Source organism: Lygodium microphyllum, chromosome 29 (genome assembly GCF_053477565.2).
Source record: "Lygodium microphyllum isolate KBCC chromosome 29, Lygodium_microphyllum_v1.1.10, whole genome shotgun sequence".
NCBI classification, from domain to species: domain Eukaryota; kingdom Viridiplantae; phylum Streptophyta; class Polypodiopsida; order Schizaeales; family Lygodiaceae; genus Lygodium; species Lygodium microphyllum.
The window spans coordinates 116526936-116547865 of record NC_141163.1 but is presented as its reverse complement, the minus strand read 5'-3'; the positions used below and the strand labels follow the sequence as shown (position 1 = coordinate 116547865).

Below are 20930 nucleotides of genomic sequence, written 5' to 3'. Positions count from 1 at the left end.
TTCTTCCTTTTAGGATCTTATATTGAGCTATATAGCTTTGGACTATAGCATCTCCTTGTTTGAGATTGTGGAGTCTCTCTAACTTATGAGCATTAGTTTGGTTTGCTTGCTGAAATTGCAAGTGGAATGCTAACTTGGAAACATTAAAGTTGCCCAATTATTTTTTTCGCAAGCTAAGCCACCACCTTCTTTTGCATCGATGACTCAAATAGAGACACCTTATGGGCGGGATCCACTTGGGTGGCAAAATTGATAGTATATGCCACATCAAACTATCAAAGAAAAGCATCTAGGTCCTTAGCCGATGAACAAAAAAACTTAGGAAATGGAACCCATGCTTGGGCAGTCAATCATCTAGGTATGGATTGGGATACCACAAGGTGAAATGGGTAAAACGACAACTAGTTTTGCAGATGCAAACAACCACATTGCTAGCTTTGAGGCATCACAATAGTGATTGGTGGAGTTGCAAGCACATTTTGAGATCTAGGAACAAAGCACTAGAGATGTTTGTGGGATTGTGAAAAGACTTCTCTGGTTGGGAGTTCATCATCATGCTGAGAAATGAAGTTCCCTTAAGAGACTATATCCAACACCGCTACTCACACCTAGACCGTCATGTGAGCATAGACTAGATGTCCTCTTGTGAACCCTGAGTATGTGCACATGCAAACTATGCGCATGGGAAAGATTATAATGGTCACCATGTGTAATAAAGCCTGAGTTTGGATCATAGTTATTGAGTGCAATCGAGCTACACCCTCTTTGCAAGACTATATAGCCTTAATATAGTTGGACTCAAGATAGAGATATGTTACCATTGTAGATGGATTACTCATAGAATATCAAATAGAACATATCTAAATAGACAACTAGATAGAATGAACAGTAATAAGCAAATGCCCATATGTTCCATAAGTTTAGTTTATGAGTTTCATATAGTGAACCATAATAAGAAAAATGGAGAAGACTCGGACCAATGAATACATACAAGGATTTACCATAGGGACCATGCAGAGTACTACTCGAAAATACAAGGCTCAAACTAGATAACATGGTTGTAATAATAGCATGATAGTACTGAATCACTGTGTAGTAGTTGAGTGTTAGGTGAAGTCATGCTAAGTTTATGTATGCATGAAACTATGTAACTATGTAAGCCTTGTCTCTTCCTCTCTACTCCTTATATAGTCTTTTGCCAGTGATGCCTTGAAGTCATTCTGCTACTATCCTTGGCTATACTATCACCTTCATTACTATGGTGCTATTGTCATCTTAGTGACACACTTAACCAACCACCAACCTGCACCATCCTATGCCCAATAAGGTGGGTGATATTTATATGTCGGGGACCACATGTGCGACACAACGTCATTCCCTACCACATGTTGAATAAAGTGAAAATCATGTGTACGTTTATTCACATGGACATGCATGCCATAATTCTCGGGTTGCAACATGGACAATTGTAATATGGGCAAACATGTCAAATTTTGTGGTTTGCCATGTGGCAAAGCCATGTGGCAAGCATGCTATAAATCTGGACAGATTGTTTTCACATGGCATGCATCTCATGTTTCTCGCATGATCATTTGATGAATGATATCAGCATGATTATGACATTCCATAAATATAAGACATACCATGACATGAATCATTTTTCCACCAGCTTTTGGACGTCTATCAAAGTCATAGTTATTTGGCGTTCAAATTCTTTGGCAAAGTATATACACATGCGAAACACACGATGTGTAACTATTGAGTTTGTGACTATCCAGTCGTCTCTCATTGTGTGGTAAGGTATGACCATCTTCCATTGCTTTACATATTTTTCCAACTATTCCAATTCTCTCCCGTTAGTACTTTGTTCTATACAATGCCACTTGGACACTTGCCGTTTGCTCATGTCACATCCAAACTACACCGCACACAACATTTCCTTACAAGGCCCTAGGAAAGTCTCCCCTTGCACTGTTTGGTCCTAGTTGACCTTAGAAGTGCTTAAGGTGTAGTCTGGCTTAGGCCATGTCCTATAGATCGTAGGATTCCTTGATGAGAAGGTTGAGGATGTAGACATGCAATGTTCTTCCATATGACTTCACACACAATCAGGGATGTCATGCTAAGGTGTTGGAGCTCCTTTAGGGTTTATTCTTATCCACATCATGTTCTTGATATGTCATGCCTTGTGGAATATTTCTCTCTCTTGGGCAAACCTCATTTCAAGTGACTCCTACTTGCTTGTCTTTCGATCAATGTGCTTTCCTTATGATGGTATCTTATGTCTCATGTGATTGTGCTAGGTCCCTATTTTCAAAAGGCAGTCATTTGGCCTTTGTGTTGTTTCAAGATCCCTACTTTTGTCATCTAATGACATAACAAAATAATATTCTAAGGCTTTTGTGTAATCAATCCTAATCTTACTAGAGATTAAATCCTTCTCTTGCCAACTTGGACCAAACCATGCACAAACATGCATTTTTTGATGACTCTAAAAATCTTTCCCCCTTGTTGTAGGGTCTAGGTCTACCTTGTCTCTTGAGACCCACCCAAAGTGCTTTAATAGTTCTATCCATCATCCTAGGATATTGGCTTATGTGCTTGTGCCAGATCATTAGCAAAAAAAGGTTATCAATTGGCCATTCCATGTTTCAAGATGCCCAAATTTTGTGGTTGCTTAGTGACATAACAAAACACTTTTCTAAGGCATTGTGTTGTCAGTCCTGATCAATAGAGATTTCATCCTTCTCTTCTCAATCCAAACCAAACTACACACAAACATGTAACGTCGAGGGACTATGAAAATCTCTCCTTATGATGTAGGATCCTAGTTGTCATTTGTCCCAGGACAACAAACCCGAAGGGCCTTTATGGCACTATCCATCATGCTAGGCTAATGTGTTTTTTGATTGTGATAGATTCCTAGTTCCGAAAGGTTTGTCAATTGGCAACCTTTCTCAATCCAAACCAAACTGCACACAAATAGTAATGTCAAGGCACTCTGAAAATCTTTCCTTGTGTGCCATAGGGTCCAGGTTTGCTGCCATGTGTTGTGCACTCTACCTTCATTCTCACTTGGTTTGGCATGCTTTATCCCCAGCCCTTTCACTGCACTTGGACCCAATCTTCCCCTCCTACTTTCACACCTCATCACAAATGCATCAACATCAAATGCATTAGATAATTTGGACATTTTCTCTAAATGTTCTACATAGTGTCTTCCAAGCAATGACAAAGTAATGTTATATTAAATAATTGCATTGTTTAGTATGATGCAAATTTTCAAAAAAGTGCAAATTCTATCATTGATGTATCCTTATTTTTTTTCCAGTTAGACCCTATGGCACACATGCACATTTCTTTTTAGAGTTGAAATGTCTTTTTGTGCACTCATGGGTTCCGGGTTGGTTTCTTTTGTTGTGATGTAAGTTTTTCTAAGTTTTGTTTATTTTCCTCCCTTCCAGAGAAAATGGAGGTAATAAATGATCCCTAGGATCTAAAGATATTTTCATTGGAGAGGAGTACCTTGCTAATGAAGGATCCCTTTTGCAAAGAGAGTGTGATGGTAGAGAAAATCCAAAAAGCCTACAAGCTCCAAAGTCCCAAGATGACATTTTGTTTGAGAGAAAGTCATTGTTAAAGAGTCTTCCGTAGAAAAGCTACTTTCATTCCTTCACAAAGCTAGCCATACTTTAAGCTTTTATAATGCAGGGAGAATGTTCAATGCTCCATTCAATCTTAATGAGGTCATTGTGGTCAACATGGGTTTCATCCATGATTAGTTCAGGGCATTCAAAGACCTTGTGGAGTTAGAATAAATTGTAGAAGTTTTCATGTACTTCATACATTTTCCATACCATGGAAATAAGTATAATCCTAAGAGAATTGTAAGGAAGCAACCTCAACACCTCCTAGAGCATTGAAAGAAAATATTAGATTGTCCATTCCATAAGAAGAGTTGTGAGCTCTATGAATTCTACTCTTGTTTCTTGAGCTTCCTAGCCTCATAGGAAGAGCCTACTCACCCAACAAGACTTCAATAGACTACTTTCTCTTGCAAGAGTATTATAGACATTGAAGAAGTTAACATAGATATGGAAGAGGTCCTACCTATTGAGCATGAGGAAAAAATATCAATGAGATTAACATACCTGATTTGTAGATTGGTAATCTTCTAGAAGAGGGCCAAAAATACATTCTAATGTCCATTGAATCCCTCACTCTTGCCAATCTCCCCTCCATTCCTATACTTGTGCGAATCAATTCCTGATGCTTAATGATATCCAAAAATTCACATGGCTAAGGGATGACTTTTTCATTGGAGTGGATGTAGAGGCTTGTGACGATGCAAAGGACCTATTTGATAATTCCCAAGAGGAATTCTATATCCTACATAATAACACTTCCATTTCTATTCCTACAAATGATGCTTTGTAATTTTGTCTACAAAACATTCTTAAGCAATCGGAGAAACTTCCAAAAAAACGAAGAGGAGTTTTTAGAGATTCAAAGGTGAGTTGGTATTGAGCGTATGGGTAGGAAGGTGGAGAAGAAGGTCACCCTGATGAACCTCATTAAAGTTCTATCAATTTTGTGGATGGATAAAAGGGTTGTAGAGGAAGAAAATCCTCAAAATGTAAGTCCTTTTCTAAATTTCATTTTCTATTTCTTTAATTTCTTGAATACTCAATAGACAATAACATAGTCTCATATTTTCCAGATGTATTAGTTTATGATGATGATGGTTTCAATGCTCATTCTAAATAGTGCATGGACCAAGTTTGGGTAAGATTATATCCTTGCACACTATTTTCCCAAGCTTGATCTAAATATTGTGAAGATCTACCATTCAAAGTATAATGACAACCCATCATCTATTCCAATGATTGTTGGAAAGACTTAGTCCAAATATTGAGGTTTTTCTCACTTACCTGCAAGCAAAGGCAAAATCATATTGATTGAGAAGTATGTCGTGATAAGGTTTTTTGGCTATATTCTTAGATGAAAAGACTCAAGGAGTGGATTCTTCCTATGTTATAGTGCGTATGCCCTGGCTGCCAATCCCTAAACAAACCCCCTCTTTGCAAGGGCATAGAAGACAAAGATACCTCTTGGACAACAAACGGGGTGCATGTTTGCTAGAAGACAATAAAGATAAAGAAGAACATGGGGGAATAGAAAGAAGCAAAGGAAGATGGATCTTCAATTGACTTTCGAGCCAAATGTATATAGTGCATTAAGACAGTTTTAAGGTCTCGAAAATACCTTTTAGGATGTAGGGGGAGAGAGAGAGAGAGAGAGAGAGAAATGGAGACAAGCCCTTCGTAACGAAAGTTTTATTTTTGAAAAAAAATTATTGTATGAATAGATATAGATATAATGTTACTATTCATTTTTATTATAAATATCTAATTTTCTCATATCATAATTGTGACTACGACATCCTTCACATTGATGACATAGGGTCTCAACCACTTTACATTAATGACATATTTGGGATTATATGATAATGAAAATTGAATTTAAATTCAAATTACCAAAAATATTAGTGTTCATATTTTTTTTCTTCCCTTGTTTTGTTCTTCTTGTCTCTTTCCTTCCTTTGGTAGTAGCTCGTTCTCTCTCTCCCCTCTCTTTGCCGACTATGGATACAGAAATTCAACGTTTAACAAGGTGTCCAACCTCTAAAATCACATCTATATTTATATTTAATTCATTCCAAATAGATGAAGGATAGATTCCTACTATTCTTAGCAAAGGTAGTTGGATTACTATGCAATAACAAAACATAGAAAAAACAAGGATGTGAGAGCTCTTTCATTGCTACTTGGAAGAGTGGCAATCAAATATTTTAGACTTAGAATAAACAAGAATAGTATAAAAGAGGTATAGTATAATATGTATTTATGTATAAAGAGTTACATTTAAAACCTCGAGCTTTAAAACTTCCATTGGATAAACCAAATTATAAGTATCTTATTCTCAATGCTTTTATTTTATTAAATTTGATATTAGGTTTTATTGTGATAAATTTTATTTTTATTTGTAGATATCTATCCTTCTAATATTGAGAAATGGTAGTCAGTTGAGTCCATTATTGATGTCATGCATGGTTTAATTGGAGAAACAATGTACAAAGATAGGAGAAAAACATAGCTTGCAAAGAATAAAATATTTTTTTAATGATCATACTTATATTATCCCTACGTAGGATGGCCAATGAGGAGAAATATTTCTACTTTCTTTGCCTAATTTTACAAGTCTTGAGTGGTCTTTGCCTAGTCGAGCTATTAGTGAAAGCACACTTCTTAAATGTTAAATATCTATGCTATTTTTTGCATATATTAAAAAGGAGATAGAAAAATATACAGTGCAAGGATATTGAAGAAAATATCTCTTTATTTTCAATACGAATACAAGTTCAAATATTATAATAATTTTGCATTTGATTTCTTCGTAATAATTTAGATACATAAGGTCTTACAAGTCAATGTACAAAAGCTATTCCTTTTTTTGAGGGACATCTTATTTAGGAGTTCTTTTGCCTTTCTTTGATGCTTTGGTTGCCTTATGTATTAACAACATTTCTCCTTCCTTCTCTACTTCCACTCTCTCGATCCCCTCCTTGTCTACTTTTTCTTCTTATATTCAGTTGACAATTATGTACTTGAACAACTTTACTCTTACATATCAAACATTCTCACTATTGTAACAATCATAGGAAAACTTTCACATATTTGAAAGAAAAGAATATCAGTTTAGTGTTATTTTATAATGCACTATCTTTTGAGTGAAATGTTGTCTTAACGTTAAATATCTTTCACATTACCTTTATAAGTTTATCATAATTTAGATAAATGCATATAATCAATCTCTTGGCATTAACAATTATGATCCAACCACAAAAATGACTATCGTCTTGATGAGAGATTTACAACCAACAACACAAAGTAAAATTATACAACTCATTTATGGTAGTTTATGAAATAAAATATCTCGATATATTTTGATAAAAACTTATAACTTATCTATATTCCATTCGCGTAAGTAGATTAGAAGGTATAATAGGTTTTTTCTATAGCACTCCAATCAATCTTTTTGTATCTCTACATCAAAAAATAATAAAATTTAGAGTACTTAAAAGAAATAAAAGTCCAAAGGATCAAGGAGTCTTGGATTTCTCAATTGATATCTTAGCATTTTCATGGCCTCCTTTCAAAGAATTAATTTAAAAACACTCCTTATTATCAATATAGTTTATGACCATTAGACTTCAATAAGATTTGAAAATAATGATGTGCAAATAATTGGTATGATAAACTCTTTTAAAATTAAAAAACCTAAAATACTTATTTTTTATGATATAGAATCAAACTAAACTCTAAAGTATCAAAATCAATTCGACTAAGCCAATGGGTCAAATCCATTTGCTTCAAGCTCACTTACCTCATATAATGGGAGATTGAAGGATCAAGAATCTCAAATTTTTGTTATAGATCAAAAGAGAGTTTATGTATCATACACTTAGTGAAAGTAGTAAGATAGTACATATATAGAAAAAAAATTATTGCTAGAAAAATATACTTATTAAGAATAAACAAATGTGGGCATGTTATAACTCAATTTAGCAAGAATAATTAAGTCATTTACTTCTCTTATTTTATCCTTGAGAATCTAAACACATTTTGAGTCCAAAGCAACAATATTATTTCTTTTATCTATATCATCAGGCAAGAAGTAATATACATTGAAACCTGCCGGGTTAATTGCCTTAAGTGTATCAAAAAGCTCATTCTCTAGTGGTGTTAGTTGCTCTATTTCTTTTCCTTCTATTTTCTTGTTTTTATGCTCCCTCCATTTCTTTATTTGTTTCTTTGTAGATTTTCCCTCCTCCTCATGTAGTTGTGTCTCTCTCATGTGTGATATACTCCACTTTAGGACATATGTTGATTGTTGAAATGACTTGATTTTTTGGCTAATTTTTGTTGTCTTTGTGGATTGAATGGTTGCTTTTGTATGATGATAGATTGGTTGCAAATGCCCACTTATAAGCTATGCTCCTTTCCTCAAGAGCCACTTATATACTAGAGCAAGTTAATCTTCACATTGTCCATCATCACAAAAAAGAAACAATTTTCATAGGGCTACTTTAGACACACCTTAGACAAGCTAGTCATATCACACACCAGATTGTGCTTGCCACCTTTTTCTCCTCTAGAGTATATTCAAGCCTCTTGGATCCTCTTGGCATTTGCAACCATACAATTTGTGATCTAACTAAGTTTTCTACACATTGCACTATAGCTACAATTTTTCTAACCACCAGCTTAAGATACATGGGCAATCTTGCCATTTGGCAACTAATTGCCCTAGCAAGACCATGGAAATTTCAATTGCATTTTTTTGGACCAATAGCAAACACCCTACGTTGTCTCCCCTTTCTTTTCTGACCATCAACCTTGGGCTTCTCTCTATCTTGACATTCCTTAAGAGGCATTCACATCTACAAGTGAGACGTAGCATTTGAACAATGCTTTGTGGTTCAATGCTTCAGAGACGTGAAGTTTAAAATAACTTCATGTTTGTTGGTGGGGGTCAATCTAGGACACAATACTAGTACTAAGTATTGTTTGTGGATATGGTGTACACGGTGCGCAACAATGCTTGATGCTATTCTAACGTACAAGTTGGAGGATTGTTTTTAGCCTGGGACTATCAAGTTGTGCATGTTGAAGAGAGGTATATGGAGAGAGAGAGAGAGAGAGAGAGAGAGAGACCCCAGCAAGCACTAATGGCCTTCCAACTTTTTTATTGGATGTAATTGATCACAAATCTTAGGAGCTTAACAAAGATGTAAGCCAAAGCGTCTCTCTAGGTAAAGAAACATTTTACATTTTAATACATTTCAACCGGCCTTGCCCATTGTTGTTGGTGAAGTGATATGAATGAACTTATCGACTTTGTTGTCTTCTTAGATGCGTGGGGCTTTGACCTTTCCGTTGTAGTTTGTGTGTCCTTGCGCACATGGGCATGTCCTACGGCCTACCTAGGTCGTTTTCTACACATACATCGCTTTCAGAATTTTTTGAAACCTAGCACTGACTTGACTTACACAACTTTAGTATGAAAGAATGAAGTAATGAAATCCTCAAATTACATAAAACTGTGCTGTGGTGGGGTCATACGGCGGACGATTATGCGACGGAACGCTCCATGCCCATGCCCATGCCCTCCAGGGCAATCGACACGTGTCGCATGGTGGGCCGTTCATCGGGCATCCTGGCCACGCAAGCAAGGGCGATCTTGAGGAGCGCCAGCATGTCGTCGGCGCGGTGCATCTCATCCACCAGCCGGGGGTCCACAATGTGCAGCAGCGGCGTCCGCCCGTCCAGAGCCGCTCGCAGCCACGTGGCGACGTCCTCCACGTCGGACGACGGCGATTGGATGTGTGGCCTCCCCGTCACCAACTCGAGGAGGATGATCCCAAACGAGTACACGTCGCCCTTTTGCGTGGGCTTCTTCCGAGCCTCGGGTGCCTGGTAGTAATACGACTCTGGGCTCGCTATGCCCGATGACGATGAGGATGGCAAGGGCACTTTCTGCTGCGGCTTCTCTTGGGGGGGCACGCCACTTCCAACGATGGCCAAGAGCCTGTTCAGCCCGCAATCGGACACGTAAGGCTCCATGTCCATACCTAGAAGAATGTTGCTGGCCTTGATGTCGCCATGAGCACACTTGTCATTGATGTTGGTGAAAGCTGCAGATTGATCGTGCAAATAGGCCAGCCCCCTCGCGGTTCCCCTTGCGATCTTTAGCCTGGACGACCAGGACAGGGGTGGAGAGGCTCCTACAAAGCACAGAACAGACGGATCAACAAATCAATCGAACATCTGGGCGACTCACACAAAAGTTTTCAACATTTTCCCATATCGGAGAAGGGGCACTTTTCCCTGGTTATTCCCTTTGGTATTCAACATCGTGAGCTTCTGTGCTCGAGAGGCACTGCGTATCTAGCTAGGTGCAGTAAGGATCTGGGGCTGTTGGCCCGGACACTGTTCCGCATCATGAGCGTTTGAGAGGGAGGATAGAAGACAGGCAGCCCCGTCCCCCTCGCACACAGTTACGTGTGAGATTCTGTGCTCCGAGAGGCTCATAATGTTGTCCGAATTCTCAATGTGAGATACATAGTGGAGATTTGTTTGAAACATCTTGTGGATCAGACAAAAAGATAGAGAAGGAGAGAGGTAGGTCCACATTTCTACCCCGGGCCGACAGCTTCCTCTGCCCCAATTGCACCTAACTAGATATCTCATCCCTCCCTCGTAGAAACTCAGAAACTCGTGTTGTTGTCACAACAAACAATGTGTGAATTACAATGGGAATTTGTCTAAAACTTCTTGCTCACAGCGAGAGAGAAAGAGAGAGAGAGAGAGAGAGAGGTATGACCACATTTTTATTTACCCAACAAAACTTCACCTGCCTTACCGCGTAATGCAGAGCCCATGCTGCCATTGGGAATGAAGTCGTACACCAGGAGCTTCTCATCCATCGCCCAGTAATAAGCTCGCAAGCTGATAATGTTAGCATGCCTGATCCGCCCGATGGCCTCCACCTCTGCTTGGAATTCCTTAAACCTATCGGACCCTCCATCGCCGAGCCTTCTCACTGCCACAATCAGTTCCTCCGAGACAATCACCTTGTACACAATGCCCACCCCGCTCTTGCCCAGGACGTAGGCCGACGCTCGCAGCAGCTCATCAAGATTGAATCTCACCTGCTGGTCGAGCGCGATGAGCTCCCCCTGTTCTAAGGCCTCATATTGTGTGTCTGGTATGCTCTTATTGCACAGCCAAGCGGCCCCGCCAGCTCCTGCTGCTGATCCGCCTCCGTCTGGACTCGTCGACGAGGTCCCTTTGCTTGTCGTCACGCCTTGATCATCGCTGGAGCCCCCACACCCCCGCCAGTAGCAGTACAGAATGGCCAAACATACCAGCCCTACCCCTGCCGCATCCCCCACGACTATGGCAACAATGGCTGCTCTGCTGAGACCCCTGCCGCTAGAAGTCGTCGGAGGGAGAGATTGAACAGGGGAGCTGGCAGATGGGCACGGGGATGGAAGCGGGAATCCGCACAGGCCTGCGTTGCCCGAAAAGACGGCTTGAGCCTGCTTGCCGAGAGCTCCAATACGCGGGATCGGGCCGCTGAGGTTATTGTTGGAAAGGTCGAGGACAGAGTCGAGGGGCAAGTTGCCCAGGGTTGACGGGATAGAACCCGAGAGCTGGTTGCGGGAGAGGTTGAGAGAGGAGATGGACTGGAACTGGCTTAGGCTAGGCGGGATGGTGTCGTTGAAGAGATTCGAGGACAAATCCAAGATCTTGAGAGACCGGAGGTTGGGGCCGAGGTCCAGCGGGATGGGGCCCGAGAAGGAGTTGTGGCTGAGGCGGAGGGAGACGAGGCGAGTGCAGGCGGCGATGGAGTCGGGGAGGGGGCCCGAGAAGGAGTTGGAGGAGAGGTCTAGAGTCTGGAGAGAGGCGGAGGAGAGGTTGAGGGAGGGGGGCAGGGGCCCGGAGAGGCGATTATTGAAGAGGAAGAGGCTCTGCATGTTGGGGGTGAAGAGGGCGGCGGGGAGGCCGCCCTGGAGCAGGTTGTCGTGCAGGTTGAGGTGGCGCAGGTGGGGAAGGCCGGTGCCCAGACCGGCAGGTAGGCTGCCTTGTAGCTGCGCCCGGGGCAAATTCAGGCCAACCACGTACATGGTCTGGTTGCTGCACACCACCCCCGCCCACCCGCATGGCCTCTCATCCTCCGGGCTCCAGTTGCTCAGAACTCCCTTCGGGTCCCGCTCCATCGCCGCTTTGAACTGCAGCAGAGCTTGCCCTTCCTCGTTCACCACCGCCCCTACAACCAGCACTGAGCAGCAGCAGCAGCAGCACCACCACCACCACATGACGCTAGAAACCCCCACCACTTCTCGTGATCCGTCCTCCATCCCCTAGTCCTCGTACCGCGACCCGTTTATAAAACCCCAGGGTTGCATCTCGCAGAAAGGGCGAGTTGTCATCATGTGATCTCACAGGGCTCACTTAAGAGTGTGTTAACCGGAGTTGCTGTTAGATAGGAGAAAATGCTCCCCACTTGAGAGCCATACTGTGCGTGCTGCACAAGGGCATCTTTGTTGCATTATGCTGCTTAAGGCCTTTAAACTAAGTAAACATGTCGACCAAAGATTATAGACGTAGAGCCAAAATGGCTACCTCCCCCGAGAACACTCGTCGTTTCTTTGTGCTCAGTCATCGAAGGACAGACAGGCTAAACGTCCCCATCGATACCCGTTCCTCTCGTACCTACATAAACACCCCTGGGCCTGTAGAGAGAGAGAGAGAGAGAGAGAGAGACAGAGAATGTGCGCGTGTGTTTGAGAGGGGAGGAAAGGCCTGATGAGGGATGTGGGAAACGATGGTCGCGACTCGGAAGAGGAGCTATCCATTTGAGGGACGGCGGGCGCACATCCTGGCCGTTGGATAACTTGGATTCATGGTTAATTGGTTAGTAAATCGTCTCCCGGGAAAAGAGAAATCGTGCGATCGTGATGATGGACCATCGGAAGGTCTCACGATGTCGCTAATTAAACGGATTGGCCCATGTGGGAAAAAGGCAGTAACTTTAGCTCTAAGCAACGAAGTTGAGCTGGACTCCAAGATCAAACAATTCTGACGTTCACCTAAGATAAAGGGACCAATAAGAGCACACTAATACAATTTTGATTTTGATTGGTAGCTTAATTGACCACAAGGGTAATTTGTGCATAGCAAATAGTGTCCAAAAGTTATGTGATTCATATTTCATGCCTCGGTATTGGTTGGTTATAATTAACAAGGGTGATTTGGGTGTGGGAAATAGTGTCCAAAACTTATATTTGATGCCTTGGCTCAAAAGGCAATAATAGGACTATGAGTTTGGGAGCATGTGGTAACAACCTAAATGGAGTAGTGGAATGAGAGGAGTTAGATTCAATATACAAAAATGCTTAGGTGCAAAACTCACACATGCCTTAGCTTGAACAAACAAATCACATTTTGGAGTAATGGAAAAGAGCTGACAAGCCAAAATGTAAGATTTGTGATAAAAAGTGATTAGAGAGATGCTAAAAGAAGTACAACCATTTTTGTCTAAGTGTACAAACTTTTCTTATCATGGAAAAGAAGTGAAATTAGAGTTGCTTTTTTGGTGACTAGATGCTATGTAGGCATGTGAAGAACACAATGTGCAGTTGCAAGAACTTGCTATATAGACATGAAAAGCATGCATCCACCAATCATTTACTCAAATATTTTCTAACATTGTTGCAAGAGTGGTAGTCTCTTTGACTTGGATTTGTGACATTCTATATTTGTGAAATGGCCTTGCATTTTTTAGGTGTTCCTTTATATGTCCATATGTCATGTGTTGTAGTAGAAGCATCGTGGGTGTCTTAGAGCATTTCCTTTGGAAGTACCTTTCTTTGTGATGTGTATTGATTGTTTTGATTACTTATGTCCATGGTGTCGAGCCCTTTGTGTGGACTTTGGGAGGTTGGATGTAGGAAGGAGACATTTGGGTTATGGTGGGTAATGGATTTCATTAATATTGCGGGGACTTGCTCTCTAACACTACACAAGATGTCATGTTGGACGCATGGCCAAAGAAAGTAAATCTTATATTCTTGTAACATGTGTTTTGCCTTGGTTCATTCTAATTGCAAATCGTACAACAAGTTCATGTTGTTGTTGTTTCAAGTTGTTCATTGTTGGCTATGTAAACTTTTCTTGTGTAAAATTGTTTAATGAGACCCCCCATGCATATACATGCATTCAAACCAACTGGGCTATAACCCCATTGGCCTTAACAATAGTTTTTTGGTCTTGCTTGTTAGAGAAGGACCATAGTTTTCAAGTTGAAGGTTCACAATTTGTGAACAAAAGTTAGATTTGACCACCTTTTATTTTCTCAACATAAAATTATATTTTCTCAAAATTCTGAGCTATAGAAGGATAGTTGGAGAAGAATACTAAATATGTAAATTTCTAAATTTAGAAACTTGCAAAACTATACCATGATAGGCTTATTTATTCATATTCTCTTTCTAGAGAGAAACCTCTTTAGTTGGTCATCTAAACACTCTAGTTGTCTATGTTCTAATGCATGCACACACACACATGCACACGCGCACGCGCACGCGCACGCACACGTGCACACACACACACACACACACACACACAAATGGTGAACAATGATGATTTTAAAAATGAAGAATTTCAAAGAATTATAATACATGTCTATTGTAGGAGCAACATAGGCATTGCTACTTGGTGAGCTCTATGTGTGTGTGTGTGTGTGTGTGTTCCAACAACGAAGATGTCCTTATTCATGCAAAGTCTGAACCTCAAATATGAGAGAGAGAGAGAGAGAGAGAGAGAGAGAGAGAGAGAGAGAGAGAGAGAGAGAGAGAGAGAGAGAGAGAGATTTTTCTATGGGTTTTTTTTGGAGATGGCCCTCAATATTTCTGACTCAAATATATTACATACATAACTACAAATATATAATATGTTTGTAATTTAAATAAAGTAATTATAACCTCAACATATCAATAAAAGGAAGTAGTAGATTTTGTGACAGCTATAATGTTATGTTAGCTTGTATAATGGACTATCCTCATTACAACTATAGAAAACATGGATTTGTTATTAAGTTTTGTAGTTATGTTTTTTGATAAAACATATTCTAGCTAAGTGCTATAGATCATAATGTATGACATAATGTGCGAAAGTATTAAAAAGTTTAAGATAGAGTTTAAGGTTTCTTATTTACATGCATATATTATTTTAATGAAGTTAAATGACAAATATATAACCTACAGATTCGAAATTTTGGAATATGTGTACTGTGTGTTTAACATGTAAGATAAATAAAGGCAAAAATATAAATAATATTATTAATAAAAATAGTTTAATGAATGCATTAGTAGGAGGAAAGTGCAAAAGATCAATCACTTTGAAGTTTGACCATCTGTAGCATATAGTTTGGATTGCGGAAAAGGAATGAAGCGTCATGCTGGGCCGAAGCACATGGAAGGAGGTACTGGTGTAGATGTGGCAAAAACTGACACAACGATAATCAAAGAGGACGATCTCCTTGTAGTAGCTGAAGGAGACTAACGTCATAAAATTATTCAAAGCTGTTGGTGTCGTGGTGGCAACGAACATGCAGTCAGTAGGCAATAACAAGGGTGGTGATGTGAGCAACAGTCGATGCTTTTGGGTGCGTGGGGGGCGGGACATGTGTTGGTGTGTCATGACGATGATGATTATATATGCGTGTTGGTAGTACATCATAAGCTCAAGCTACAGATGCTGCAATTGTTTGCAAGTTAATGCTGATTTTTTGTAATGCGAGATATATATTATCAAAAAGGCAAAGAGAAATACAACATCCCTAGGATGTAGTGTGGCCACTTAAGCCATAGAGCTCAGTTTCCTATGAAATATTCTAAAAGTCCAATGCTTGGATTTTAGGGACATGAGAACAGCTAATAACTCATATTTGAGGTGAGCTAACATAGAGTCAGGGTTAACCCTATCTAGGGGTCTAAATAGAGCAAAATTCCTCATGAACCATATAGAACTTGATTACAATCGCCGAGACCAAGCTGATCAGTTTCCAGGAACTTTCGTCCAGCCCCCCTCGGTTTGCAAAGAAGACAATTGACATGCTAAATGAGCCTACCAAATTGGCCCCTTTGAGCCACCTTTTGACCTTCCTCCAAATCGGAGATACAAAAAGACAATCCCAAAATAAATGCTTTTCCGTCGCTGGAGTTCTACCGCAAAATGCACACAATGGAGAAACATTCATCCTCTAGGCGATCCGAATCCGCAAGGAAAGCTTCTTCAAAGCAAGCTGCCATCTGAAGGAGTTCAGTCTAAAGGAAGGGTTAGTGCCCCATATTCTTCTCATCCTCCTCTTCCACCCATGTACCTGGGCCATAGGGTATTCAATTCTCCACTTGACTTGTAAATTCATGGGAATAGCTGGAGATGGTGGTCTCAAGTCCCGCGTAGACTTGCACTGGATAATGTGCTTTCCAGATGGGCTACGAAAATCTTTGAGGATAGAGTCATCCTTCCTTACTATAAAAGTAGGCCAGCCTTCTTTGACTTGTCCTAGGATGGCAGCAAGCCAGTCTCTCTCTTTGTATTCAACTTGAAGGTTTCTGCTAGCCTATCCAACTGATGCCATTGATTGTCTTGCTCACACCAAACGTCCTTTCAAATAGCCAGCCCTTTATCATGCAGCCTCTTAGCCAGTTTAGAGTCCTTGTGTTTAGGTGCCTGAGGGGGGTCGTAGGCATGCGATGAAAACCAAATGTTCCTATAGAGGACAGAGTCCCCCTGCCTGTAACCTCTTGATTCCCATTTAGCTCTGGAAAGTACATTCTGCCACATGGTCACCAATGCTTGGGTGATATTAGAATGTGGTATTTTGACCTTCAAATGAGGGCAAGATAAGACATCTTGCCAATAGTTTTTTGCCCACTGTGTCCCTTTAAGGCTGGCTGTTGTGATCCAGTGTGACGGATAATTATAGCCCAGGGCTAATTGCTTTCTAGCCTTTTTAGCAAGGTTAAGCATAAGGACAAGGACTTGCTTTCCAAGCTCTCAAGCCTAGCTTTGCCATTTTTCCTATCCTCCGTGAGGTCGTGCCAACTGATGCGGGCTTGTGATCTGTTGCCCTTATAGGACCATAGAAAGGCTCTCAGCAACTTTTTCACTTTTTCCCATGATGTAGAGCTAAATGGGAGAATAGAGCCTACATAAACAGTAGCTGATGTCAAAATACTCCTATTAATTGTTAGCATACCTGCAAAGGAGTAGGGGACATCCATCCATTTTTAAACTTTTTCCTGGAACCTGCTTAAAAACCAAGAAAAGCATTGGCTGAGAGAGACCCCAACCCCAATGGGGACTCCTAGATATCTAGCAATTTCTCCAAGCTTAGCTATCTTAAATCCCAATTGCAGGATCCATGGCTTAGGTTCCCGCCAAGAGAGGACGAACAGTTCAATTTTCCTCATGTTGACTTGGGAGATCGACAGCTCTGAAAACTCAGAGTAGATTTCTAGTATCTTTGCATATTGACTCCCTATCAGCCTCGACAATAGAGGCATTATCATCCGCAAAAAATTGAAGAGCCATTTGTGATTCATCGGGAAGAGGGAGGCTTTTTATGGCATGAGATTATACTGCCTGATCTATCTTCCTTAGCAGAGGATCAGTGACCAGCACAAAGAGTAGTGGGGTTAAAGGACAACCCTGCTTGATGGAGCATTTCAAATCAAAGGCGGCAGTGAAGGTGCCATTAATGTTGATGACTGCAGAAGCATTATAAACAGAGCAGCCACCATATTGATGAAACTAGGGCCAAATTTCATGACAGATAGGATTCCATTGATGAAGGACCAGGTAATCCTGTCATATGCTTTATTCCAATCCATATTGATAAGCACAAAATCCTTTGGAAGGCTAAGAGCATAATCCATGGAGATGATGAGATTAAGAACCGCATCATGAATTCTTCTGCCGTGTACAAAACCATACTGTCTTTTATGGATCACCTTAGCGAAGAGGTGTTGGATGCGCAGAGCTAGAGCCTTGGCCAATATCTTACAAGAAAAGTTGAGCATGATTAAAAGTCTCCAGCTTGCAAGCTTATTCCTGTCTTGTAACTTGGGTATGAGCTTAATAACTCCTTGATTCACAGCAGGGATTAGAAATCTAGTCTTCCTAACATGATTCAGCATGTCAACAAGATCTTCCCCGCAAGTAGGCCATAATGCCTGAAACATTTCAGCGGGCAGGGCGTCTGGCCTGGGACATTTCCCTGATTTCATGGAGAACACATCCTCTTTCAGCTCTGCCAAAGTAAAGGGTATGTCCAATAGCAATGCCTGCTCATGACCAATTTGTTTGACTGTATTATGCAAAAAGTCCTCTAGTTTGTTAGCATAATTTGGTGGGGTGGGAGGTTCAGTGCCCATGATTGTCGACAAATAGTCTTTAAAGACCCTGGTAATACCACGCTCTTCAGAGATAAGATCACCCTGCTGATTTTCTATGCTTGCAATATTCTCCTTTTTTTTCTTCGCTTTCAATTTGGAGAAGAAGAATTCATTAGGGCCATCTCCAAGGGTTTCCCACTGTCCTCTCAGCTACACCCTAGCAGCCTTGACTACATCCTCTTCCATCAATCTGACGTACTCTTCTAGGTCCTTGAGACACACCTGCAGCACCTGATCATCTGGATTGATTGCCAAGGAAGAGAGTAGGGAGGCCCGAGCTTTACTGATATTCACAAGATTGAGCCTTCTCTGAGACGCTTTCTGTCTACCATATTCCTTGGAAATATATGTAATGGATTTTTGGCATTTCATCCAGTGGGCCTCAGGGGTGACAAAGGGGTCGTGGGATCATTTTTCAAGTTCTCCGTGTGGCACAAAAATTTATATCAAAGAAGAATAAAAAGAGAGATGATGTTTGGGAGAGGGAAGGACGAGAAGGGGCCAAGTCTAAGCACTATTAGGTCTTGTGCGACAACATTCAGGGGATCACCAAGCCAGCCATCTAGAGCCTCACCCATAGGGACTGCATCAAAGTGCATCAGCTGACCTAAACTTTGAAGAGACCTACCTAAGGTCTTCCTCGAGAATGTCATCAGAGAGAGCCACCTACACATAGCATGCCCGCCATCTCATTTTTTATTTGCCTTTTTTTGGGGTAAAAGGCCTTTGGGCCTGCCCGTGTACACTGTGACTGCCCATTCTTTATTCATATATAATATGATAGTGCAATAAGGCTGTCAGTTCAGTTGGACAACATCTACATTGTGTGTGCTCTTCTCTCCCGTATCTTCCTCTTCTCCTTCTCCACTGCCATTGCATCCCCTTCAATTGGTATCAGAGCTTTGGATCAAAGCTTGATAATGGAGCTTGGCCTGGCATTACTTCAGTTTGGATTGAAGACCTAGAGCTTGGAGCTTCAATGCCAACCATGGCTTCTTCCCCTAGAGGTAAGATTTCATCTCCCGCCTCTCCCCGGCCCTCATAAGCTCTTTGTAGGTGTTCCTTGGCTTCATTGGGCACCTTGTATGCCCCCATTTTCCCCCTTATCCTCAGCATAACCAACAGGACCCACAATAGCAGCTCACGTTTTTTTGCACGTGTTTCAAAATATGGCTTAAAAATTTCATTTTTTCTCATATCTCAGGCATTCAGAACTCAATTTAGGCAAGGTAAGAGTCTAACTTGGGATTTTGGCACGCTCCTGATGCAATGGTGATGTTAGATCTGCCAAATTCTGGTCAAATATATATATTTTTTGTAATAGATCTGATTTGATTTACAACAAGAAAATATCATGCTCTTAGCTTATGTGATGCTCCCGAGGCTTGGTATTTGATGCTCAAATGCTTTGGGGATGTTTGCCCAATGTTTTGAGATGCTTTGGGACTTGGTTTTAGCTTCCATAGCTCGATTTATGTAGGGATTTATTGTTGTACATTGTTTGGGCAGCAAGGTTTTATCAGGGATGGCTTATGCATAATGCTCTTTGTTGACATTCGGCTATCCTGTTGGATGTATTGATGCTTGGTCATCATTGGTTTGTGCCCGGATATGCTATTTGAGAGCTATTGAGCCTTGATTTGAATGCAGACACTTCGTTGTTGGTTGGGATTTATGCTACCTTGGTTGGCATATTATTTTACCTCCAGTTTGGTTATGCCTATGGTTTATGGGTGCTCCCGACTACTCGAGATGATATGCTGATGTGTTTGGATGATGCCACTTTGATGTTTATGCTCTCGGATGCTTCTTGAGCAAAGAGTAGTGCTCAATTCTTGGTTCATTGTCATTTTCTTCACAGCTAGCATGTCACTTGACAAGGTTTATGCCCTGTGCTACCCATTATGGGACTGATGTCTAATGTGGATACTTTTGGGTTCGACTGGAGTATGGCAGATGTTTGGGCTTGAATCAACTTGCATTTGAGAATTTTGTGGAGCACTTCACATTTGGTTGGCTTATCACTTATGCAACTCGGATACTGTTTGGCCCTTAATGCCCCGATTATGGATCTTGGATTTACTTGGATGCAGATACATGTTTTGAGCAGTGCTTGCTCCATTGTCTTGGCAGTTGGTTATTGAGATGTCATTGCTCATTGATGCTTGGTTTTTTGCAGGTTACTCCTTGATCAATAGACTTCTTGACAGTGCTTGGTGAAAGGGAAGTGGAACCCAAGAGGAAGAAGCTTGGCGGTGAGAGCTATGGCAAATGGAGAGCAAGAGCCAAGAGAGAGAGACTCAAAAGTGGGAACTCCAACAACCACAATGTGTGGTTGGGCCTTCCTTTATTCAAATTGTCACTAAAAGAATAAAGAATAAGTGACTATGACAAGTGCCCGCCACCTGCAGTGTGTAGTGGCGGGTACTGTCAGTGTAGTAATACACGGGTGGCTAGGTGGAGGTGCCTTTACCCCCAACAACCTCCCATTTGAAGGCGAATCTGCCCTAGTGAGAGAGAAAAAAGAAAAGATAGTACACATGTACAACATGATGAGAAAAAAAGACGTCATCTCATCCAATACCCATCAATCTCTTGCGGAAGGCAAAGCGCTCGATAGTGAGGCTCTTCGTGAGCAAGTCTACAAGATTCTGCTCAGTCGAAATCTTGACAAGGTCAACAGACCTGTCCTCAACAACCTCACGAATGAAGTAATACCTCACCCCAATATGTTTCGTCTTCGCATGGCCAACTGAATCGCACTCATATAATTTGAATGCAGTGTAGGTATAGCATCTATCATACCAAGGTCAGCAATCAAACGGCCTAACTAGATAGC

The 20930-nt window shown here is 41.1% G+C and overlaps 1 protein-coding gene across 1 annotated transcript; it reads right to left on the bottom strand.

The window, feature by feature from the left end:
• Positions 1–8769: 8769 nt before the first annotated feature.
• On the bottom strand, positions 8770–12507 carry LOC148011066 (receptor protein kinase-like protein ZAR1). The gene is made up of 2 exons (XM_087671822.1): positions 10486–12507; positions 8770–9847 (listed from the first exon to the last, which is right to left on the bottom strand). The coding sequence occupies exons 1-2, from the start codon at positions 11984–11986 to the stop codon at positions 9195–9197; spliced, it is 2154 nt and encodes a 717-aa protein (XP_087527948.1). The 5' UTR covers positions 11987–12507; the 3' UTR covers positions 8770–9194.
• Positions 12508–20930: the final 8423 nt, after the last annotated feature.

Coding starts and splice junctions, on each gene's coding strand:
- LOC148011066 (XM_087671822.1), bottom strand. CDS start 11,986: ATGGAGGACGGATCACGAGAAGTGGTGGGGGTTTCTAGCGTCATGTGG. Junction 9,848..10,485: donor CATGGGCTCTGCATTACGCG/GTAAGGCAGGTG, acceptor TGTGCTTTGTAG/GAGCCTCTCCACCCCTGTCC.